The sequence below is a fragment of the Haliotis cracherodii genome, unplaced genomic scaffold (assembly GCF_022045235.1).
Source record: "Haliotis cracherodii isolate W230 unplaced genomic scaffold, xgHalCrac1.p SCAF_12, whole genome shotgun sequence".
NCBI lineage: Eukaryota > Metazoa > Mollusca > Gastropoda > Lepetellida > Haliotidae > Haliotis > Haliotis cracherodii.
The window spans coordinates 29,396,148-29,421,917 of NW_027266267.1; the positions used below are offsets into that span (position 1 = coordinate 29,396,148).

Genomic DNA, 25,770 nt, shown 5'->3' on the forward strand with positions numbered 1-25,770 from the left:
TTATGGCGCCCCACACGCTGTTGTGTTTATCACTGATGGAGCTCTACAAGTATACAGGATGAATAAAAGCGACAAAACCCTTTCGGCTGCTAAAAGCAGAGTTCTAAGCATGATTTCAAATCACAACATTGCTTCCTTATAGTGACGTCATCGTTTTCCGGGGAACCCCATCATCTGTACACTATTTACTCTTCATAAATGTTTTGTATTCTTCAAACAGGCGGATGTACACGCACAGCACAGCACACCCGCACTCGCAATACATACGTACGCACCACACACACGCACGCACAACACAGCACAGCACATCCGCACGCACAATACATACGTACGCAATACACACACGCACGCATAACACACACGCACGCAACACACACACGCACACATAACATTCACGCACGCACAACACACATCTCTCGCTACAGCCACCACACACACGCACTCATAACACACACGCACGCATAACACGCACGCACCCACAACACACACGCACGCACAACACACATTCACTCGAAACACGCACCCACAACACATACGCACGCATGCACGCACATGCACAGCTCCAGATAATGTTTAAATACTGCAACTGGTCTTCCAGACTTACATAACCAGTCAGCTATCGTGAAATATAATCCCTCTTGTGTCGCGATATTTCTTCCTATTTTTCCATAGTAATAACACAAACATAATTAGATAATATTCTACCATGACCTAGAAGTCTGATTGATTTTGATTGGTTAAAAAGAGGTGATTAGCTAATGCGATGGGTTCCAAATTTCAATAATAGGTATCTACTCTACATTTGGACTATACCAAATTTCAGTAATATGCCAAAATAATATGTACATTTGAATAACGACCCTTCCACACAACGCATGTTGAAAGTCTGTGAAATTATTACCCCGGTCCCAGTCATCTTTGTCAGTCTGCACGCTGAACACATACACACAGTCCTATCTGAAGCAGGTTCTCTAATGTGGTAACCGTCGCCTGTAGTTTGTGTAAGGCCTGGAAGCACATTCCATGCAATACGTGATGTACTGTATCTCCTGAAACATCCACCGTCTAACATCAATATGACGGCATCACCATGCTTTCTTTGAGTGACTGTAATGGCCGGGTGATGACTTCATGGTTGCCCTGGCTGCTGGGATGGTGAACTTGTATGGCTACACCTCTGTTGTCTTCACAAACTTATCGTCACCAGCTGCAATTATATAACAAGTGTTGGTACATGTACATATTAAAAAATACATTTCTCTCCTCTATTAATTTTCTTAATACTGAATTTGTGGAATAGAACTGTCTGACTTGCTTTTTCTCTAAAATAGATCAGTGCTGGTTTCATAAAATACACCTTCCACAGTCACGGATACGACCCGCAAGGCAGTGGTACATTCATACGATGTCGACATAACCTGAGCGCTCATTGGTCAGTGCACTCGCTGGTTTCCCTCCCACTGGGGCCAGGCCGAGGGTTGATTGGGTGGATCAAAATAGCGTCATCACAACAAGGCGGCAGTGCGACAACACAGCAAGGCGGCAATGCGACAACACAGCGATAACACAGCAAGGCGGCAGTGCGACAACACAGCAAGGCGGCAATGCGACAACACAGCGATAACACAGCAAGGCGGCAGTGCGACAACACAGCGAGGCGGCAATGCGACAACACAGCAAGGCGGCAATGCCACAACACAGCAAGGCGGCAGTGCGACAACACAACGATAACACAGCAAGGCGGCAGTGCGACAACACAGCAAGGCGGCAGTGCGACAACACAGCAAGGCGGCAATGCGACAACACAGCAAGGCGGCAATGCCACAACACAACGATAACACAGCAAGGCGGCAGTGCGACAACACAGCGATAACACAGCAAGGCGGCAGTGCGACAACACAGCGATAACACAGCAAGGCGGCAGTGCGACAACACAGCGATAACACAGCAAGGCGGCAGTGCGACAACACAGCGATAACACAGCAAGGCGGCAGTGCGACAACACAGCAAGGCGGCAGTGTGTATTCACGGCTAATGATGGGACGTAGTGAATGCACACTCGTTAAGCATTAACGTCTTAAATCGGGAAGGAAAAGTGTACTGGCGTTCCATGTCCTTTTATTGTACAGAAAACGTTTTTGGTCATTTGGGGGCTATTTGGGTTAATATGCTCAGTATATATTGCTCCAGTTTAGAGTTACAAATACGTTCACCACAATTCACACAACATCACTCCTATTAGTGTTGCTGTACAATTCTGTATGAAAAATTTACCCAGTTTAACTGTGCGTGTTTTCCGTCTTCTCAAGAGGACAATACTGACGACGATGACGATGATAATGACAACAGCAATACTTCCACCAACGGCAATGTAGATAATTGGCAGTTGATTCTCTGTAATGAATCAAGTTACATAATTAGAGAATAAACTACGAGTTTGGAGCGTCAGAAAATGAGCGTCTGAGAGCCATTGGTATGCTCGAAGCAGGATCGAGTCAACGTGATGTTGCAAGACAATTTTATGTCCACAGAAACATCATTTGGTGTTAATGGCAAAGTTGGCAACAGACGAATGCTGTCAGAGACCATCCTCGGAGTGGCAGGCCACGCGTAACCAATAATTGATAAGACAACTGGATTCGAACAACACACCTACGAAATCGATTCCAGCCAGCAACAGTGACTGCAAGAAGCATCCCTGGCCTTCGACGAGTATCTTCACAAACCGTACGTCGTCGCCTCAGATGTGCAGGGATTGTCGCCAGAAAACCCGCCAGACAGGAAACCACCATCAAGCACGTCTACAGTGGTGCAAGACAGCCTCTACGCTGGACGGCCAGTGGGGACAAGTTCTATTCACTGACGAGTCTCGTTTTCACCTCAGCCACAGCGATGGACGGATTCGAGTGTACCGACGTCGAGGTGAACGTTACGTCAATCATTGTGTCATGGAAGAAGATTGGTTCAGGGGCAGCAGCGTTATGGTATGGGGTGGGATTACAGCAAGACTGAGGACCTGTTTGATAGTGGTAGAGGGAAATCTCAATGGACAGCGCTACCGCGACCCGTTCATCGGCCCTGTTGTTCTACCGTTTTTGCGTCGTCATGGCCCAGTCATTACCTTTCAACATGACAACGCCCAGGCCTCATACTGCTCGACTTGTTCAGGGTTCTCTTCAACAAAACAACTTGAATGTCATCCCCTGAACGGTTCGCTCTCCTGATCTCTCACCAATCGAGCACATGTGTTAAGAGATGGATACGCTCCTTTGACGTCAACCACGTGTTCCACAGACACTCCAGGAACTTCGAAACATGCTCCAGCAGATATGGACAGGTATCCCACAAGACTTTGTGCGACGTCTGATCCATTCCATGAGACAAAGATGTGATGCTTGCATCGCAACCAGAGTTGGACACACGCTATTGATTTGTGAATTGACATTTTGGCATGTCCATGGTTTTTTATGAAATCACGCATTTTCTGAAGTCAATATGGCAAATTAAACCATTTAAACACTTACAGGAGTCTTTTATCTGTTGCAAACCGAAATTGTTTCAGATTTGGTAAAAAAACATAACTTTGCATTAAATCTTATTCAATGTCACAGGAACTTTTGTTGTTCAGTATACTTCCACACCAGGCGTGTGTTGTTTATATATTCATCTATCTGTATACGTTTCTAGCATTTATTTCACAGAACCCGAAATATGCAGTTAGAATGATAATTTATAAGTAGGTCATAAACAGGTTAGGAATGTTTTACCACTCAATCAATTTTTTAAAAATATCATTTCTCTTTCTGTGGGCGTGACTTTAGATACCACTGGATACAACTGGAGTTCTTTCTATGTCTATACAGGAACAATACTTAAGAATAATGTTTTCAACCATGGGAACCCGAATCGTCCTATGGCAATGCCCAATAATGCCAAATAAAATACCAGGATATTATTTCTGTGTTGTATCGTGTTTATCGCACCGTGTGTCAACTTTCAGAGACACATGGGGATTCCGGGTTAGTACAGGGCCCAGCACCTACACGTATGCTGGTCATAAAAAGCGAATAAGTAGATGGGTGGTCCTACTCGGTGATTTGGTTGTTAATGTACCCGATGGCGCGGATTGTTGCTTGTAACATCAAACACTGGATTGCCTCGTCCATACTGGGGGGTGGGGGGTGGGGGATGTGGGGGGGGGGTGGGGGTGTAGGGGTGGGGGGGGGGGTGTCAGGCCGCCGTCATATGGCTGGAATATTGCAGCGTTAAACAATACACATACAGAACACTCTCCTCAATAATGGATATATGAAATATATGATACCTGGCTTAGTTGACGTCACTGATGTTTGTCCCATGCTCTGAGTCGTGTCTGTGGACGTCGGGGAAGATGTCGCCGGTGTACTTGCTGTGTCTGTTACGGATAACACACGGGCGGATAATGTGTAGCCCAAATTTACAAAAATACATCGTCATATGACAATAACCAAGCCAAATTAAATACGGGGATACTATTTACGTGCTGGCTATCTCACCTTCCTTCATGCTACAGAAAAGAAATGTATGGGTGTAACATGGGTCACATGGAAACGTAGATAATAAAAGTTGAAGTATATACTGCTTACTATTGCTCATATCAATTAAAGATCTTCTATCAACCTCAATCAATAAATATATAGACAAGCCATCAGGATGTCACGACACAGTGGACAACTCCACAACTCTGAATGTCGTTTCAATATTACATGCATGGTTGATGCGAGGTAAAAAAAAGAGCCCCTGAATATCATGCACTGCACAGATTATGTCACATGGCCGTCCTCGCGTGTACATTCTAGCTGTGAAGTCCAGCTGTAATGGTCGCCTGCTGTGTAGGTTTGTAGATTTGTTGTATTCACGAAGTGACACAAATGGAGACTTTTTTTGGAATATATGATTTAATTATCAGGATGTTAAGCATTTAAAGTACACTGCACATGTCAATAGTGGCTGCGCGCAAATAATATCAAGCTGAGCCAGTAATGACGCATTCCATTAATTCAAACAGGAATTATAACATTGAGAAACTCAACAGATATGATAATGCCATTACATGTTTAAGTCATTATACTTTGACTTGTAGCTGCAGTTCCTATCAGTCCATGGAGACAAATACGTACCATTACCTGTCCCTGTACCTGTACTGGTTGAAATGGGACTGAACGTTGATGAAACTATTTCTGCATCAGTTGTAATTGTAGGCGTTGCAGATGCTGGCGTTGTGGTGACAGAGGTTGAATGTGTTGGTTCATCTGTTACATCTAAAAAAGATTTGAACGGTTGTTGTTTGTTGTTTACCTCCGCACTCAGCACTATGCCAGTTAAATGACACCGGTCTGTAAGTAATCGAGTCTGGACCAGACAATCCAGTGATTGACATCATGAGCACCAATCTTCGCAATAATGGACAGTGCGAATCTTGTTTGAATCATGAGATGTATCTGATTAAACCTTGTAGGTTAACTAAATTTTCTATACTGGTTCGAAATAATATTTAATTAGTTTGGAGGTTGTTGGTTTTACGTAAAATATTTACTCAAAAGACTCCATCAAATTTGGATTTTACACTGTCAGAATTTTACCTTATCACTATGTTTGTATTTTCAAATGTGTTTATGTTACGTAATATGTCACATTGTAGGGGAACACAACATTGCAGTAATACTATTTTGGTTTTGTGCAGCTAATGCATTTATCAATTTTCAGACTGTCTAACACTCATCGTAGAAGCAGCGCATCAATATCTACTCACCTATTGTTACAGTATGGCTGGTTTCATCTGTACTTGGATCCTTACAGTACCATAACGTTCCATTGTCTACAGTAGAGTTTATACGGAGAGTCACATTGTGTTGGAGAACACCACAGCTGATACTGACACGTTTTGAAAAGTAGGTCTCAAAATATTCATTCTGGGGCACAACCACATCGCACGTATCATTAAGATATGTTGTTTCCACTACGGCAACAGTCCTCCAGTACCAGATAATCTTTGATGCTGATACATTGTTGTTGCTGGAACACGTGAGTGTGTACGCGTTTCCTTCCGTGGCCTGGGCGGGGAATGTCGTCAGTTGCAGGGAGCCTGGTGACACAACAGTTACATGTGTACTGTACAACCCACGCTGTGGATGATTATGCCGTGAATGTTGTAATGTTACAATGTGCCATTATTTGTAATCTTAAAGTGTCAGTTATCATGTTCTTTTAAACTCTCTGACCCACAATCGGATGATGAATGTAAAGCATAATGAAGATAGCGTTTCATACAAAAAATATTATTAAACACATGTGGCTATATATATCTGGTTGAACTGTCATCAAAACTAGCCAACAGTCGTTTATTTGTACTGTGTGTGTAAGGAAAACAGATTGTGGCGCATGTACTTATTGATCAAACTTACACAATAACCAATTCCCTTCCACTGATTTACCCACCTGAACTAGAAATAACGTAAAGGAGACCGATGAGACCACCTCATCCGTTTCATATTCAGGTATATGCAGATTCAGAGTTACAAACCACTGTGGGCGAGACTACATGACAAGAGGGATGACTTAAACTTTCCATTAACCTGCATAAACGTGAATACACAATGCCATTTAGAAAGTGGTCAAATGTAACAAATGTTATATTTGGGATAGCACTTTCTTAGTAAAGTACATATTCTCGTACTCTTGGGGGTTGAGTCCCGTCCGGGATTCGAACCAACACTTGCCAGAGTGAGGCACCTAATCGCCAGCACACGAAGTCAGCGATCTAACCAACTCAGCCACCGAGGCTTCCATAAAAATGAAAGTCCGACAACTGGTAGTCTAAATCCAGTTATATTACGGCGTATCAGCTTAATGTGGGAGGAAAGCCCGAAGTGATGCAGGTGTCAGACGTTTACCACTTCGGTGAAACCCACGAGCACGGACCAAGAATCAGAGGGGCCAAGAATCAGAGGGGCCAAGCATCAGAGGGGCCAATCTGGGATTCCAACCCACCATCAGTGGATCCCGGCATGACACAGATTGCGGCGCAGTAGACAGGTAATTGAACCTGATGCCCCTTTCTGGTCAGAAATGTTTGCCTTTAGTTATGACGTGGCCAAAATTTGTATTCTTCTTACAACAGAAGTAAAAGTTGACTTTATGTAACCTGTCAATACATCGATGACGTAATAGTGTATGCATCTATATCATCAGCCTCATTTCCGGTTCGACCTAGATCATCACTGAATATGTTCACAATAAAGTAACTGCATAACAGGATATATTGAACGTTGTTATTTACTCACCGTTGACAAATCCGACCACACCACAACACAACACGAACAAGAGGATGTATAAATTCTCCATATTATGCTACAGTCCCATGTCACTAGTAGTCAGTCACTGCAGATAAGGGAGCAGGCACATCTGGATGGACACACCTCCAGCTATATCCGCACTTTCTGGGCCGTGGCCATGTTTGTGTGTACTGTCATGGACATGACATATCCTGCAGGTATGTTGTATATAGCCTGACGCTACGCCTTAACGAGAGAAGAATTGGCGAGGCTACACAGTTCAAACACCGACAGCGTATTCAGTCAGCACCATTGACAGCACAACAAGCTGTCATACTAACACCCCTACACCTGGTTTGGCACAAAGACTCTGTTGCATTCCCATTCAGATGGTGAAAGCAGAGCAGTGTTCACCCGGACAATTACCAGTGTTCATTGGCAGGCAGTACACACATGATACGTAGAAGAAGGAACGAGTTTCAGGTGAAGCTTCCCAGAAGCACAAGGCGTGACTCACACAATAATATACTGGTTACTAGTTACTAATACTTGGAGGTTTTACTCACTTGAGACATATGAGACATTTGCAAAATGAATATGGTGTTAACTGTACACCGTAGGGCATTATACTGTCATAAGTGTGTGTGTGTGCGTGCGTGCGTGCGTGCGTGCGTGCGTGTGTGCGTGTGTGTGTGTGTGTGTGTGTGTTTTGTTTAACGCCTCACTCAACAATATTCCAGCTGTATGATGGCATCTGTAAATAATCTGTCTGCATTATCCAGTGAATTACATCATGAGGATCGATCTACGCAATTGGGATTGAGTGAGTATGGTTTTACGCCTCTTGTAGCAATATTCCCGCAATATCACGGCGGGGGACACCAGAAATGTGCTTCACACATAGTACTCATGTGGGGAATCGAACGAATGTTTAACCACTAGGTTACCCCCCACCGCCCCCTACACAATTGGGATACGATGACATGCATCAACCAAGTCAGCGAGCCGGACCACCTGTTCCCGTTAGTCGCCTCTCACGACACTTGCAGTCGCATTTTACGGCAAGCAAGGGTTTCTGATGACCTGTTCTCGCCCGGATTGCTGTCGTAAGAGGCGACTGCGGCTCGGGTGCTCAGCATCGGTGACTGAACAGTGAGGCGCAAATAAATTGCTTCGCCAAGCTATTCCGAACATACAGCTTGCGTTAGATTTCAAAACCCTTGACGACCCGGTTAACCTTGGCTAACCAATGTCAACCAATCAGATATAGATATAGTTACAGATATAGTTACTATAAATGTGACTTGCCATATTCATTAGAATATTTCCTACACATAAAAATGTTAAAGATAACCTTTGTTTGGGCATATTGATGTTTACACGTTTAAACTGTATTGAAGTTTTGATTTGTGATGGAACTTTGAAGATATCAAAATATCTTTCTACTGATCATGCTTATCTTATCAAGGATCAGCACATCAGTCTCCTTAATCCTCTTGTTGACATTCTTCTTTTCATCACTAAGAAGTATCCTATATAAGTCAGAATTTCGGTGTCTTCCATCACTCAACCCAGCCCAATCAGTGGCTGGCGTCTCTGTGTAACGTTTATCTATTATACGAAAAAAAGGCGCGGTAATCACAGCGATCTGTTAATTCTTGACCGAAAAGAACGTGGACATGGTTGAAAACACGAGAAGCGATTCACAACATCGGGCACAATTGCCGGTGTTCGATGTGTGAACAGCGCGAGGATCTGGGACGGGTCGCCCGGTCATTGAAGAATGATAAACCCGTGTGTACGTCTGAGACCTGCACATCAGATTCAATAGGAGTCAATATGGATATTTATTATCTAACAGAAAAAATAACATAAACGAAATTTTACACAGAAAAAAATTAAGGAATGTAATTGATGAACCCTCACTTCTAAATCTAGCACACTTTTAGATCCAATCATTGTTAGTGAAGATGTTGATGTAAAGGTCAGTGGTGTGATCGACTTCGATAGTACAATATCTGATCGCAGAGGTACTTATATGGAAATGGACACATACATATGCACCATGATAGCTTATAAACGCAAGGTTTTATGTTATAACAGAGGAGACTTTGTTAAATTGAATGATCTCCTAAACATTACCAATCTGTTTTATTTAATGAATGTACAAATGTTGATGATATGTGTGAAGTGTTGTATGAAAGATTGAATTATTTTGTAACACAATGTATTCCATCTAAAATTGTCGCTATTCGACCAAATGACAAACCATGGTTTTATTCACATTTAAGAAAGGGGTGTAGGATACGTAATAGGTTACGAAAGAAATCAAAAAGGAGTAATAAGGAGACAGATATTATAGCATACAAAAAACAACGCAATAAAGTCAACAACATGAAAAGTTATGCGAAAGAAAAGAATTATTCTAACATCGATGAATTTCTTTCGGAACTATATATAGTAAATAAACAATCATATTGGAAATTACTAAGATATGTCGTCAAAAACTCTGGAACATCTACGAGCATTCCCTCGTTAAGGAAACAAGATACCGATGACTGTCCCACTATATTTTCAGATTTAGAAAAATCAGAGAAATTAAATGAATATTTCCAATCCATATCTACCCTAACAGAAGAACGGGAAGAATTACCATATTTCAATCAACGCACTAAGAGTATTTTTCGACAAATTAACTGTCTCAGAAAATGAAATATCTGACGTTATTAAATGTCTTCAAATTAACAAGGCATCTGGTCCAGACAGAATAAGTAACAACCTATTAAAGAAAACAGTAAACAGCATTAGTATTGTTTTTTGTATGTTGTTCAATCATTGATTGGCTTTAAATGCATATCCAACAGAATGGAAAAGAGCGCATGTTATGCCATTGTATAAGAAAGGAGATCATTCAGTTGTGACAAATTACAGACCAATATCACTCATCAATTGTACTGGTAGTGTTTGAGGGAGTTGTATTTAAGCATCTTTATAACTACTTTCACGACAATAAATTGTTATATAAATACCAGTCGGGCTTTCAAAAAGGCTATTCCACTGTCCATCAATTAATTGAATTGTATAATCAAATTTGTATATCTTTAGATAATAGAGAAAAATATTGCATGGGTTTTTGCGATGTGTCAAAAGCATTTGATCGTGTCTGGCATAGAGGGCTTATGTACAAATTAGAAATGTATGGTATAAAAGGGAATTTACTTGAATGGCTGTCGAGTTACATAAGCAATCGTACTCAATCAGTGTTTGTAAGCGGGGCTCTATCCAATTTTAAAGGCTGGCGTTCCACAGGGATCGGTGTTAGGTCCCTTTTTATTCATTGTATTTGTTAACGACATTGCTGATGAATTAGATTGCATAACAAGACTCTTTGCTGACGATACGTCTTTTTTTATTCCATCAACTGTAAGGTTATGGAACACTATTCCTGCAGCAGGTAGAAATTGTACATCTACATCCCAATTCAAGACATACATACAAAAAGAGCAAGTAATTGCACCTCCATATTTTTCCTATGGTGTTAGAAAGTTGAATATTTATCATACTTTAAGATACATGAAAAGCCAGTTAAATTATGATTTATAAAGAATAGAGATAGAATGTGATCCAATATGTCAATGTGGTGATCCATGTGAAAACGCATATCATTATTTATTAAAGTGTCCATTGTACGTCCACCAAAGAAAATCCATGTTAATAATAATTCGGGACATTTAACAGAACGCCGTGAACAAAAATGTTAAATTAGATTTAAGGTTGATGTTAAACGGAAATGAATGTTTGTCCATTATCGAAAATCAACACATGTTTAAAGCAGTGCAAATGTTTATAAGTCATACAGAGAGATTTGGGTAACACTTTAATGTACATATACTGGTCTCTCTTCTGTACATTTCTTGTTATCTCTACACTCATCTTCTTCTCTGGATGTCATGTGTGAAGCTCATTTCTGGTGAGCATTTCTGTAAGATCAAAGGATGTTGCAAGATATTTATCGGTGATACAGTTGTCACATGCTATAACGCACTCACCGTGGTTAGTCACTACAAATTGAGTACAGCGCATATACGTTGTAGGAACACACTTCCGTGGTGTGCAGGTTATATAATATCACAAAGGCATTCCATTGACAATCGCAATGCATATTTGCAGAGCCACATGTTATTTTAAACAAGGACAATGAAACCTTGCATACAACCTATTAATTCCTGGGTGCCATGTCCATATGATTTCTTTTCAGTTGGTGAAGCCATTGTCTAACCCCGGCTTCACCTTGTTCAACTGTCGGCCAGAGTCAGACACTCTCTACGCTTATCAATGCAGGAACGCTTATTTATTAGCATGATTAGAACACAAAGAGTTGCATTCGCTCGACACGGGTAGTGTGGTGTCTCTGTACCCATAGTGTCCACTGTGTAGCGTTCTAGTAGGACGTGTCTGTATTCACGGAGTGTGGTGTCTCTGTACCCACAGTGTTCACTGTGTAGTGTTCTAGTAGGACGTGTCTGTATTCACGCAGTGTGGTGTGTCTATGCCCACAGTGTTCACTGTGTAGTGTTTTAGTAGGACGTGTCTGTATTCACGTGGTGTGGTGTCTCTATACCCACAGTGTTCACTGTGTAGTGTTCTAGTAGGACGTGTCTGTATTCACGTGGTGTGGTGTGTCTATGCCCACAGTGTTCACTGTGTAGTGTTCTAGTAGGACGTGTCTGTATTCACGTGTATCTACAGTGTTGGCTGTATGGTGCTGTAGTATGTTGGTTCTCCGGTATCTATGTCTGTGTTCACTTTGCGAGGTGTCTCTACAGTGTTGGTAGGCTGTCTCGGCGCCGTCATGTACTGATGATCCATGTTCTCATACGCAGATGGAGAGGCGTATATGTGAGCTCGGACGTCTGAAACAAAGCAACATTTCGTGTCTGAATAAGATCACGTGTAATACCAATGTTATACTTCAGTTCTAGTATCTCGTTCTACTGTAACAAGAGAATAATTCTTTGCAACTTGACAAAGTAAAATGGAAAATAACTACTAACGTTTTCTCTTTTTCATTCTCATCCATGTGAATATGATGATCAAGGTAACGCCGTCGCCAACCACGACACCACCTGCAGCGCTCGTGACGATGAAGATGACGATGTCTATTAACATGAGCGAAAGACCTTTGTCATCTTGGAAAACATTCAGCTGTACAGATTCAGCACTGTTATAATTGACCCTTTCCCAAACTGTATTGAATCGATATAAGTTTTAATTGAGATGTTACAAACAGCGCTATTCGTCTCATTGTGTGTGCACTAGCAGACATCATTTGTGTATACCCAGTGACCAAACAGCTCAGCAGACTTGTATACATATATACACGTTATACGTTTGAAGAAAGAAATCGCGTTTATATAGTTGGATGTTTGAACCCAAATCCTTTGTAACTTTGAAATGTGGGTATAAACCTGGGAAGTGCTTCCAACAGTGAACTCATTGAGGGAAAGGAGCAATGTTGTCAACATGTTTTATCTGATAACATATGGCCGCTTCCGTGGTCTAGTGGGTAGAATGTCTGCCCGGAGACCGGAAGGTCGAGGGTTCGATCCCCGGCCGCGTCATACCAAAAGACGTGAAAATATGGTACTTGTTGTTACTCTGCCTGGCGCTCGACATTAAGGGGACAAAACAACAACTGGTCGGCTCGGTGACTCAGTTGATGCATGTCATTGCTTCGCAGTTGCGTAGATTGATGCTCGTATTGTCAGTCACTGGGCTGTTTGGTGTTTAACAACAAACAAACAAAGGGCAAGAGCCAAGAGGTAATGCAGCCATTGTTTATCTTATCTCATTGAAAGGTACGGTCACCATGATCAGCAGCTGCGTTTACCTGGACAGTTCCTGGTCACAGCATGTGTGTGACCACGGACGGACACATCAGTTGTAGTGTCGACATTTGTTATTCCGGACGAGGATGTTGATGTTGACGTGGGTGGAACAGTCGTCGAAGGCACTACAACACCTGAAGAAATGGGAATAGGACGGTTAGCTGTTACCAGAAAAAGACATAATTTAGTGAAATATCCAGCTGCTTTTCTGTTTGTGAGAATATGGTTAGAGTCGATAGCAGCCACTTGCTGTTCATATAAGCAAAGACAGCGATAACTTGTTATGCAAACGTCACTTATTTTGAGTGAGTGAGTTTCACGCAGCGTTCAGCAAGATTTCAAAATAACGTCATGGGACATGCAATTGTCATCGGACATTATACACATGTTGGGAATAGAGCCGTTTCCCCGACATGAGGAAGGAATGCACTGCCACACAGATCCATCGTCTATGTCGGCGTCTATCCTAAGAGTCACATTGTGTTGGGAGACATCAGACGTGTTGATACGTCCCAATAGGAAGGTGTTGAAGATGTCAGTATACGGTACACTGAGACTTGAGGGTTCACGCATCGTGTAGAAGTCGCATTGATACTCTCTGAACCACTGTCTACTTTTCCCCCCGCTTGGGATGCTGCTGCAGATCAGTGTCAAGGCATCGCCATCAGTTGTTGTCTCTGGGGAACTTGTCAGAATCACCGAACCTGTTGATGTATCACACAATCATATATTTAATGTTTTTTGGTTTGTAAAGTTGAATGTGGATGCTACATCGCAACAAACTGATGCTGTGACAAATACCTTTACTATAACGACAACAGTGCTGTTCCCAACTAAAATGGAGAAATTGTGAAATGTATATTTTGAAATGTCAGTCAATACTGATATTGATAATGACCTCAGCGACAATACTAGAGAACTTTAACTTACATTAACAAACTGTCACTTACCACAGACTGTGGGAATCCCGCACACCACCACCACCCACATGGTCAGGTCCATGGCACACTTCCTTCAATGTGTATCTGCAGGGTCGTGCGCCAACCTGGTGTCCTGGTATGACGTACAACCTGGTGTCCTGGTATGACGTACAACCTGGTGTCCTGGTATGACGTACAACCTGGTGTCCTGGTATGGCATACTTTGAAAGACTTAGATTCAAGACGTTTGCCAAAACCTTGAAATGAGCAGGACCGGAACAAGATGATCTATATTTAACTACAGGAGTCGTAAGTACCTTGAAAGGAGTTGGTATACAGACTCCACATCATGTGTAGATGGCCTGCTGTGTAACAATGTACAGGCCAACCCAATCCATCTGTCAGAGTACATATCATTAACATTCATCATGGCTGATAAACAACATTGTATGTGCGCATTTGGCAATAACGTGACAGTAGCTTACAGTTGCCTATTCGGGTGGCATGTCGACTAGATTGCGTCTGCATGACAAAAGACAGTTTTCTGTATCTGTGTAAATCATTACTATCAGATTCTTACAAGGAAGCAGTCACAGTCAATCAGTTTCCCTTGCTAGCGATAAAGGAGCTTGTAGCACGTTATTTCCTCATGTCAGCCAGTGCTCACTCCGACTACGCCCATGTATGAGGAGCTTATGTTTCAAAGAGATGCACAATCTCAAGTCAACCGGTCTGAACACAGAGACTACACTGGACATGAACCGGTCACGACTAACTACTTAATAACTATTTCATAACTGCATTATATAGGGATATTATTCCTCAATAAAGAATAACACTAATATATGTATTTATCTATTTTCCATCCTGATTTAGGTCTGGTTGTTAGTTTTGATTAGGTATAGTTACAGTACGCCCTGGTATAACTACAATACTGTTGACTATCGCATAAATAGAAATACTGCAATAAGCTGGTATTTAAGGTGAGTGTGATATTCTATTTATTGCCCACGTCAAACCAAACCGAAACCGATTGGATAGGTATATGCCCAAACATGGGCATTGTTAATATTTTTAGGCACACGAATTATTAAAGTGTTTTGCTATTGTGTGTGTAAACATGACATTAGCAACGATCAACATCTTTATTTACGTCTTATTTCAACTAACTGTAATTCAAGCGCACAGAACTAAGAATTCCCAACAAAACGTCAGACAGCGCCACTCTCTGAATCTTGGGCCGACTATCCGTGTCTCACACTGCCGGCATCGATGTGTACTCAACCCACGTCATGACCTAGCACGCAGAATCAAAAGTGATGTTAGTAGCTGTAAATGGTCAAATAGATTAGTTCGGACATATATAACCCAGCAGAGTGTGTAACATCTGGCCTACTAGCGTCATGTTGGGATGAACATCGTTATTTTCACCAGCAACGGTCATGTCCCAAAAGTCCAGGTAATACACTCTGTCCTGAATGGGTTCAAATTCTTTCTTCAGTATCTGTTGATGAATGGTCCCCCAGTAGTCTTCAATCACACCACGTGCGTACGTAGTGATACGAAACGAGTGCGGGCCTTTCACGAATACCCTCGCTTCCGGGGCACGTTCCAGAAGCGCCTTCACTGATTGCACAGTCCGCCTGACGTGCGTCCTTAGCAACGTGGGAGGGTAGGCTGTGAAGTGGAGGTAGAAATGAATGATGACGATGTCTCGGTTGCCTCTCGGCAGCTCGTCTAGGTAGGCGTGGGTGGCCTTGTGTGCTTCCATGGGAGTAAACTCACCGGAGTTTGTGAACGGCAACTCGTGAGTGCCCCAGAAAACAGCGTAGTTGTATTTGGTGCTGGAGAGAGTAGAGGGGAGCGGCCATGCTGGGTAGCGCCATATGTCGGACACCAGAGTCACTTTTTGGCGTTGCTTCAGATATGAGAACCACTGGCGTAGTGTGGAGTCTCCATGCATCCATATTCTTCTGTTACGAAGACACTCGTCCCAGCTCCGTACAGTGTTGGGAAGGGTGTTGGTGCAAGCCGTGGAACACCATGTCCAGTTGAGGAAGTAGCCGACAGGGGGTGCTTGTCCCCACGTGACAAGTGCTGGAATTTGGTTGCATGGTGTCTGTACACTGAACGGGCCTCTACCTGAACAAGGTAAAATAGAGAAAATGATTTATGAAAGATTATTTAAATACGTCGTTTGTCGATGGTTACTGTGTAATTGGCGTTCATTCGCGAATGTTGGTAGGGGGATGACTAACTGTTTGAAGAGTTACACCAATACAAGGAGATTCTAGGATTCAATAGGCCGTCAATACATGTTACTTGCTGTACACAAATACAGACAGGTTTCGGTGTTGCTAGAAACATGAATGAAATTCTTTCGAATGTTTTTTTTTTTAATTTTAAGAAAGAGAGATACTCGTTACTCGGATATTATCTGGGTTGTGATATTGTGCCTTTATACATATATTTCCTAACTAGAGGTAAAAATTATTGTCATCATTTCATTATTTATAATATAAATCATACCATGAGCCTCCACGGTGACATGCTTGTGAATATTCTGTTGTACATTATGTCTGAAATTGGAAAATATGTAATAAAACATATCATACGAATCCGTATTAGTAATAATAAAACATAACAGTTTCCATAGTTTGGCTCAATATCGCGTCTCTATATTTATTGTCCATGGTCAAAAAGAAATTCCATTATCATAGAAAGAAGACCCGATTTACTTTTCAAACAGCTTACGCTCCTCTTCAAACATTGGCCATGGAGGCTGGGAACCACCTATCCGGGTCCACTCTGCGCATGTCAGTACTTCCGGATGTCCACAGTACCAGGGGAGGCCATAATGGCGTCTAGTCAGGTTACAGACTCGCGTGTACCCGAGCAGAAAGGGGGAAGGGCCACACAACGTCATCTCATACATGAATCTTCTCTGAAAAATCGCAAACAACTGCCTCACCAAGTGGCCTTCTCTGTGGATTTTATACAACACTCTCACGGCCTCTCGGGACAAGACAACTGCCGCAAGAACGTCCACCCGTCCTGGCCACAAAACACGAACGACGCCAGTATAACTTCCGTTTCCGTGATCAACCACATATCCTCTTGCGCATGCGCCGTGACTTACTTCCTTTATCCACACCCGGACCCTGTCCCCACCTCGAAGTATACGTTTGTTGTATCCATTCTGCAACTCTATTGATACGTGTATGACGTCACCCACTTCGTAAAATTGTTTAGGACTCAGAAGTGTTACTCTTGAATATGAAGCATTCGCTAAAGCTAGTTCATCGATTCTTCGATCCCCGTCGAATCTATAATCGATTACATATTCACCGTCTTCGTATAACCCGTTCAACACAACATCGTCGAATTCGGTGAACAGATCTTCGTGTTTTAGCCTCGGAAGACGCTCGGGAAATACAACGTCTCTGTCACCTGGAGGTATGTCCGACTGATCCGGTATGGATGGATTTGGGTGGTTTCCGAGTGGTTCATAATTGATTGTAGACCTGTGGAAAGAACCACATAAGACCATAAAACTCCACAAGAAGAACAACATGTCATATGATCACTCGCCCATCTTCCTATTATCCAGGCATGTAACACAACCGGCATTGTTGAATGTTTATAGGAGACTATACTTCTTGGCCTACCCTTAGAACTCAGCACCACAAAGCTAACAAACATCCTACATTACCTCAAACACGCTACCTAGAACACACGCCCGTCACATAATCATCGGTCACAGTCATATCAGCAGTCTCTTTATCGTCTGCAGCCAAAACCTGCAGTATTCAGCCATACGACAGGGCTTTCAGCTCGCAGTGGTTGTGCCAGTAGGCTCATTTTCGGCAGTAACTCTGGTTAATTTTGCACATAACTACAGATCGGGATTGTCCTCTGGGTTTATGGAATTTGTAAATAGTACTGTCATCGGAAACAACAGCTGGACAGTGCAGAGTAACGGAAGTAAGTCGAGTTCAGCCAGTTTGAAGTCTGTAGTGGAGAGATAGTCATTCGTAATAATGATGTATTATTGAGATATTTCAAACCAACTGCTACATAAGAACAACTTCAAAATACCTAAATCCTGTTATTTAAAGTTTGTTGGAGAAATAAATTCATTCATCATTTTTTGCACTATTTCTACAACATGTCAACCCTAACAATGGGGAGATGTCATATTGATATTTTTTTTTTAAATGACTTGGTTGAATGGAAATATGCAATAGTTGAAATTAGCGATGAAATTAATTATATCAATTCCTTTTGAAAAACTATTAATTTTGTAACCATTATTTTGAATTGGCTTGAGTAATATTTGTTTTGCCTTTCACTTCCTGTGACCCCTTTACGGAGCGTTCTAAGATTGCTTACCTGTGTAACCACGTGTAATTACGCGTTCCAAAAAGACCACCTCTTCTTGTCGGCATGGTAGAATGTTAATGTCCTAAATGTGTTCATCCCTTCCGAAACCGATTAAACCAGATATAACAGGTGATGGACACTTGAACACAGGAGTAAGCGAGACATTTAATGTGACGGCAAGACAGCGAGGGACACTTGAACACAGGAGTAAGCGAGACATTTAATGTGACGGCAAGACAGCGAGGGACACTTGAACACAGGAGTAAGCGAGACATTCAATGTGACGGCAAGACAGCGAGGGACACTTGAACGTGGGAGTAAGCGAGACATGTAATGTGACGGCAAGACAGCAAGGGACACTTGAACACAGGAGTAAGCGAGACATTTAATGTGACGGCAAGACAGCAAGGGACACTTGAACATGGGAGTAAGCGAGACATTCAATGTGACGGCAAGACAGCGAGGGACACTTGAACACAGGAGTAAGCGAGACATTTAATGTGACGGCAAGACAGCAAGGGACACTTGAACACAGGAGTAAGCGAGACATTTAATGTGACGGCAAGACAGCAAGGGACACTTGAACACAGGAGTAAGCGAGACCTTTAATGTGACGGCAAGACAGCAAGGGACACTTGAACACAGGAGTAAGCGAGACCTTTAATGTGACGGCAAGACAGCAAGGGACACTTGAACGTGGGAGTAAGCGAGACATGTAATGTGACGGCAAGACAGCAAGGGACACTTGAACGTGGGAGTAAGCGAGACATTTAATGTGACGGCAAAACAGCAAGGGACACTTGAACACAGGAGTAAGCGAGACATTTAATGTGACGGCAAGACAGCAAGGGACACTTGAACACAGGAGTAAGCGAGACATTTAATGTGACGGCAAGACAGCAAGGGACACTTGAACACAGGAGTAAGCGAGACATTTAATGTGACGGCAAGATAGCAAGGGACACTTGAACACAGGAGTAAGCGAGACCTTTAATGTGACGGCTTGACAGCAGGGGACACTTGAACATGGGAGTAAGCGAGACATGTAATGTGACGGCAAGACAGCAAGGGACACTTGAACGTGGGAGTAAGCGAGACATTTAATGTGACGGCAGGACAGCAAGGGACACTTGAACACAGGAGTAAGCGAGACATTTAATGTGACGGCAAGACAGCAAGGGACACTTGAACGTGGGAGTAAGCGAGACATTTAATGTGACGGCAAGACAGCAATGGACACTTGAACGTGGGAGTAAGCGAGACATTTAATGTGACGGCAAGACAGCAAGGGACACTTGAACACAGGAGTAAGCGAGACATTTAATGTGACGGCAAGACAGCAAGGGACACTTGAACACAGGAGTAAGCGAGACATTTAATGTGCCGGCAAGACAGCAAGGGACACTTGAACACAGGAGTAAGCGAGACATTCAATGTGACGGCAAGACAGCAAGGGACACTTGAACACAGGAGTAAGCGAGACATTCAATGTGACGGCAAGACAGCGAGGGACACTTGAACACAGGAGTAAGCGAGACATTTAATGTGACGGCAAGACAGCAAGGGACACTTGAACACAGGAGTAAGCGAGACATTTAATGTGCCGGCAAGACAGCAAGGGACACTTGAACATGGGAGTAAGCGAGACATTCAATGTGACGGCAAGACAGCAAGGGACACTTGAACACAGGAGTAAGCGAGACCTTTAATGTGACGGCAAGACAGCGAGGGACACTTGAACACAGGAGTAAGCGAGACATTTAATGTGACGGCAAGACAGCAAGGGACACTTGAACACAGGAGTAAGCGAGACATGTAATGTGACGGCAAGACAGCAAGGGACACTTGAACACAGGAGTAAGCGAGACATTTAATGTGACGGCAAGACAGCAAGGGACACTTGAACACAGGAGTAAGCGAGACATTTAATGTGACGGCAAGACAGCAAGGGACACTTGAACACAGGAGTAAGCGAGACATGTAATGTGACGGCAAGACAGCAAGGGACACTTGAACACAGGAGTAAGCGAGACATTTAATGTGACGGCAAGACAGCAAGGGACACTTGAACACAGGAGTAAGCGAGACATTCAATGTGACGGCAAGACAGCAAGGGACACTTGAACGTGGGAGTAAGCGAGACCTTTAATGTGACGGCAAGACAGCAAGGGACACTTGAACGTGGGAGTAAGCGAGACCTTTAATGTGACGGCAAGACAGCGAGGGACACTTGAACACAGGAGTAAGCGAGACATTTAATGTGACGGCAAGACAGCAAGGGACACTTGAACGTGGGAGTAAGCGCGGCACTTAATGTCACGGCAAGACAGCAAGGGACAGGAAGCAACAGGGAGGGTCGGGGACAGAGGTTACAGGAAGGAACAAGTGGGAACAGGAACGGACAGAGTGGATCGGGGAGGGACAAGAGGTGACCGGATAATTCAGGAAAGGACGGGAGGAAAGTGCATTGGACAGGGAGGGTCAGAAGGTCCTGACAGGAGTGGGCGGGGGTAAGGGAGGTACAGAAGCGGGCAGGGATCAGGAAGGGGTAGGAGTGGACGGGGATCATGAATGGACGAGGGTAAGAAAGGGATAGGCGTAGGCGACTACCGAGGCAGAGGAAGGGTCAGGAAGGGGTAGGAGTGGACGACTACCGAGGCAGAGGAAGGGTCGGGGAGGTGTAGAAGTAGACAGGGTCGGGGAGGGGTAGATGTAGACGAGAGTCGGGGAGGTGTAGAAGTAGACGAGAGTCGCGGAGGCGTCGATGTAGACGAGAGTCGTGGAGGTGTAGAAGTAGGCGAGGTTCTGGGCGGTGTAGAGGTAGACGAGGGTCGGGGAGGTGTAGAAGTAGACGAGGGTCAGGGAGGTGTGGATGTAGGCGTGGGTCGGGGAGGTGTAGAAGTAGACGAGGGTCGGGGAAGTGTAGAAGTAGACGAGGGTCGAGGAGGTGTCGATGTAGACGAGAGTCGGGGAGGTGTAGAAGTAGACGAGGGTCGGGGAGGTGTAGAAGTAGACGAGAGTCGTGGAGGCGTCGATGTAGACGAGGGTCGGGGAGGTGTAGAAGTAGACGAGAGTCGTGGAGGCGTCGATGTAGACGAGAGTCGGGGAGGTGTAGAAGTAGACGAGTGTCGTGGAGGTGTCGATGTAGACGAGTGTCGTGGAGGTGTAGAAGTAGGCGTGGGTCGGGGAGGTGTAGAAGTAGACGAGTGTCGTGGAGGTGTAGAAGTAGACGAGAGTCGGGGAGGTGTAGAAGTAGACGAGAGTCGGGGAGGCGTCGATGTAGACGAGAGTCGGGAAGGTGTAGAAGTAGGCGAGGTTCTGGGCGGTGTAGAAGTAGACGAGGGTCGGGGAGGTGTAGAAGTAGACGAGAGTCGTGGAGGCGTCGATGTAGACGAGAGTCGGGGAGGTGTAGAAGTAGACGAGAGTCGGGGAGGCGTCGATGTAGACGAGAGTCGTGGAGGTGTAGAAGTAGACGAGGGTCGGGGAGGTGTAGAAGTAGACAGGGTCGGGGAGGTGTAGAAATAGACGAGGGTCGGGGAGGTGTAGAAGTAGACGAGAGTCGGGGAAGTGTAGAAGTAGACGAGGGTCGGGAGATGTAGAAGTAGACGAGGGTCGGGGAGGTGTCGATGTAGATGAGAGTCGGGAAGGTGTAGAAGTAGGCGAGGTTCGGAGCGGTGTAGAAGTAGACGAGGGTCGGGGAGGTGTCGATGTAGACGAGAGTCGGGGAGGTGTAGAAGTAGACGAGTGTCGGGGAGGTGTAGAAGTAGACGAGAGTCGGGGAGGCGTCGATGTAGACGAGAGTCGTGGAGGTGTAGAAGTAGACGAGGGTCGGGGAGGTGTAGAAGTAGACGAGGGTCGGGAGATGTAGAAGTAGACGAGGGTCGGGGAGGTGTCGATGTAGATGAGAGTCGGGAAGGTGTAGAAGTAGGCGAGGTTCGGAGCGGTGTAGAAGTAGACGAGGGTCGGGGAGGTGTCGATGTAGACGAGAGTCGGGGAAGTGTAGAAGTAGACGAGGGTCGAGGAGGTGTCGATGTAGACGAGAGTCGGGGAGGTGTAGAAGTAGACGAGGGTCGGGGAGGTGTAGAAGTAGACGAGAGTCGTGGAGGCGTCGATGTAGACGAGGGTCGGGGAGGTGTAGAAGTAGACGAGAGTCGTGGAGGCGTCGATGTAGACGAGAGTCGGGGAGGTGTAGAAGTAGACGAGTGTCGTGGAGGTGTCGATGTAGACGAGTGTCGTGGAGGTGTAGAAGTAGGCGTGGGTCGGGGAGGTGTAGAAGTAGACGAGTGTCGTGGAGGTGTAGAAGTAGACGAGAGTCGGGGAGGTGTAGAAGTAGACGAGAGTCGGGGAGGCGTCGATGTAGACGAGAGTCGTGGAGGTGTAGAAGTAGACGAGGGTCGGGGAGGTGTAGAAGTAGACAGGGTCGGGGAGGTGTAGAAATAGACGAGGGTCGGGGAGGTGTAGAAGTAGACGAGAGTCGGGGAAGTGTAGAAGTAGACGAGGGTCGGGAGATGTAGAAGTAGACGAGGGTCGGGGAGGTGTCGATGTAGATGAGAGTCGGGAAGGTGTAGAAGTAGGCGAGGTTCGGAGCGGTGTAGAAGTAGACGAGGGTCGGGGAGGTGTCGATGTAGACGAGAGTCGGGGAGGTGTAGAAGTAGACGAGTGTCGTGGAGGTGTCGATGTAGGCGAGGGTCGGGGAGGTGTAGAAGTAGGCGAAGTTGGGGGAGGTGTAGAAGTAGACGAGGGTCGGGGAGATGTCGATGTAGGCAAGGGTCGGGGAGGTGTAGAAGTAGACGAGGTTCGGGGTGGTGTAGAAGTAGACAGGGTCAGGGAGGTGTAGAAGTAGACAGGGTCGGGGAGGTGTAGAAGTAGACAGGGTCGGGGAGGTGTAGAAGTAGACGAGGGTCGGGGAGGTGTAGAAGTAGACGAGGGTCGGGGAGGTGTAGAAGTAGACAGGGTCGGGGAGGTGTAGAAGTAGACGGGAGTCGGGGAGGTGTAGAAGTAGACAGGGTCGGGGAGGTGTAGAAGTAGACGGGAGTCGGGGAGGTGTCGATGTAGACGAGAGTCGGGGAGGTGTCGATGTAGGCGAGGGTCGGGGAGGGGTAGAAGTAGGCGAGGTTCGGGGCGGTGTAGAAGCAGACAGGGTCGGGGAGGTTTCGATGTAGGCGAGGGTCGGGGGGGTGTAGAAATAGACGAGGGTCGGGGAGGTGTAGAAGTAGACAGGATCGGGGAGGTGTAGAAGTAGACGAGGGTCGTGGAGGTGTCGATATAGACGAGAGTCGGGGAGGTGTAGAAGTAGACGAGGGTCAGGGAGGTGTAGAAGTAGACAGGGTCGGGGAGGTGTAGAAGTAGGCGAGGGTCGGGGAGGTGTAGAAGTAGACGAGGGTCGGGGAGGTGTAGAAGTAGACAGGGTCGGGGAGGTGTAGAAGTAGACGGGAGTCGGGGAGGTGTAGAAGTAGACAGGGTCGGGGAGGTGTAGAAGTAGACGGGAGTCGGGGAGGTGTCAATGTAGACGAGAGTCGGGGAGGTGTCGATGTAGGCGAGGGTCGGGGAGGTGTAGAAGTAGGCGAGGTTCGGGGCGGTGTAGAAGCAGACAGGGTCGGGGAGGTTTCGATGTAGGCGAGGGTCGGGGGGGTGTAGAAATAGACGAGGGTCGGGGAGGTGTAGAAGTAGACAGGATCGGGGAGGTGTAGAAGTAGACGAGGGTCGTGGAGGTGTCGATATAGACGAGAGTCGGGGAGGTGTAGAAGTAGACGAGGGTTGGGGAGATGTAGAAGTAGACGAGGGTCGGGGAGGTGTAGAAGTAGGCGATGGTCGGGGAGGTGTAGAAGTAGACGAGGGTCGGGGATGTGTAGAAGTAGACAGGGTCGGGGAGGTGTCGATGTAGGCGAGGGTCGGAGAGGTGTAGAAGTAGACATTCTAGTATAAAGTGATTTGTCCTCATTGACTGGTGTAGCTGCACATTCTGTAGCTGTGGGTGGATCAAGCGGGCATTTCAGCTGAGCCGTTGATCCGGGCGATTCGCCAAACAGTGAACGAGTTGAGTTTAACGCCGCTTTGATCATTTATACCGTTTTAGCTCGAATTGGAAGGAAAGCCCAAAGTGACGTTAACTACCAACGAGTACGGGGATGGTGCTGATCGACCAAGTATGATAATCACGGCAAACCCACGAACCTTTGATCAGCAAATCCTGGGAACACTAAGGAACGCAACTCTGTACAAATGTTTATGGACCACCTGTCTCCCAACCGAATAATAGATCAAGTAGGTTACTTTTAGGGGAAAATACTATTTAAACTTGGACCCAGTCGGTCAAAAAGAACATTAATGTTTCCATTCATTTTTTTTATATATTTTTTCTTTAAAGCAGTCAACAGTGGTAAAAACGTATATCCGAAGAATAAACTATAGCTGTAAATATTACCACTATAGCCAGATATACCAGATGTCTTAAGAACTCAAGTCAGGAATCCAAGTCCTTTGTCTGCGTGACTAGGAAACACAACAACCGCCAGTCCAACAAGTTGCTGCCGCTGGGGACAGTTCGGAAACTCTCTATATAGTCCAGGCAATCTAGGCCATTTTTTCGCTAAAGGTGGAACAAATTGCAACAGAATTTATTTTACCACAATGCATTTCTACAAGGTCCCGAAAACAACATACTAAAAGTCCCAAGCATTCCCAGCTTGGGAAATATGTCTAATTTGCATAATCCAATATGGCCACCAATTATCAATATATCTTCTATATTTCAGATTAGGGTCAATGTTTTGGTGAAAAAAGCATGTGTTGTATTGCGAAATAGCCATATTATGTTTCTAAAAAGATATTCACAACAACTGAACGTTTTCGACTATTGACAAATCTGCAAAAATTCAAGATGGCCACCAATTTCAAGATGGCCGACAAGTTTTCTAAATGTGTGTTTACACTGTTGAATCTTTGAACTTTTCTAAAATGGTGTGCTAGGACTTATATGCATATATCTTGGCACATTAACTCACTGAAGTATAGTTAACACTTTAAGATAAGAAATTCCATCACCAGAGCCCCATGGTGGCCCAAAATTCCAAGATGGCCGCCAAGTGTTTTAATGACACTGTTGTTCTCTGATGACATATTTGAATGATTTGAACTTCTACATTTGAGTAAACAGACCCAAGGATGTATGTAGAATACTCAGTCATTTGCATAAATCCAATATAACCACCAAATACCAATATTTATCTCTTAAATTACATGTTTTGGCGAGTTTAGATATCAATG

At 44.7% G+C, this 25,770-nt stretch overlaps 1 protein-coding gene and 1 long non-coding RNA gene across 5 annotated transcripts; both read right to left on the reverse strand.

The window, feature by feature from the left end:
- Positions 1 to 7,504, reverse strand: LOC139457757 (uncharacterized). Of its 4 annotated transcripts, none has more exons than XM_071239108.1 (6): positions 7,323 to 7,504; positions 5,792 to 6,124; positions 5,166 to 5,300; positions 4,325 to 4,414; positions 2,275 to 2,394; positions 1 to 1,207 (listed from the first exon to the last, which is right to left on the reverse strand). In XM_071239108.1, the coding sequence occupies exons 1-6, from the start codon at positions 7,381 to 7,383 to the stop codon at positions 1,170 to 1,172; spliced, it is 777 nt and encodes a 258-aa protein (XP_071095209.1). In that variant the 5' UTR covers positions 7,384 to 7,504; the 3' UTR covers positions 1 to 1,169. The 4 variants fall into 4 exon arrangements, with proteins under 4 accessions (XP_071095209.1, XP_071095208.1, XP_071095210.1 ...); XM_071239107.1 differs by having other exon boundaries at positions 5,160 to 5,300; XM_071239109.1 differs by lacking the exon at positions 4,325 to 4,414 and having other exon boundaries at positions 5,160 to 5,300.
- Positions 7,505 to 11,213: 3,709 nt separating this feature from the next.
- On the reverse strand, positions 11,214 to 13,451 carry LOC139457759 (uncharacterized). Its single transcript, XR_011652631.1, has 3 exons — positions 13,204 to 13,451; positions 12,368 to 12,472; positions 11,214 to 12,226 (listed from the first exon to the last, which is right to left on the reverse strand). It is a non-coding gene; the product is annotated as an uncharacterized lncRNA (long non-coding RNA).
- Between the last annotated feature and the right edge of the window lie 12,319 nt (positions 13,452 to 25,770).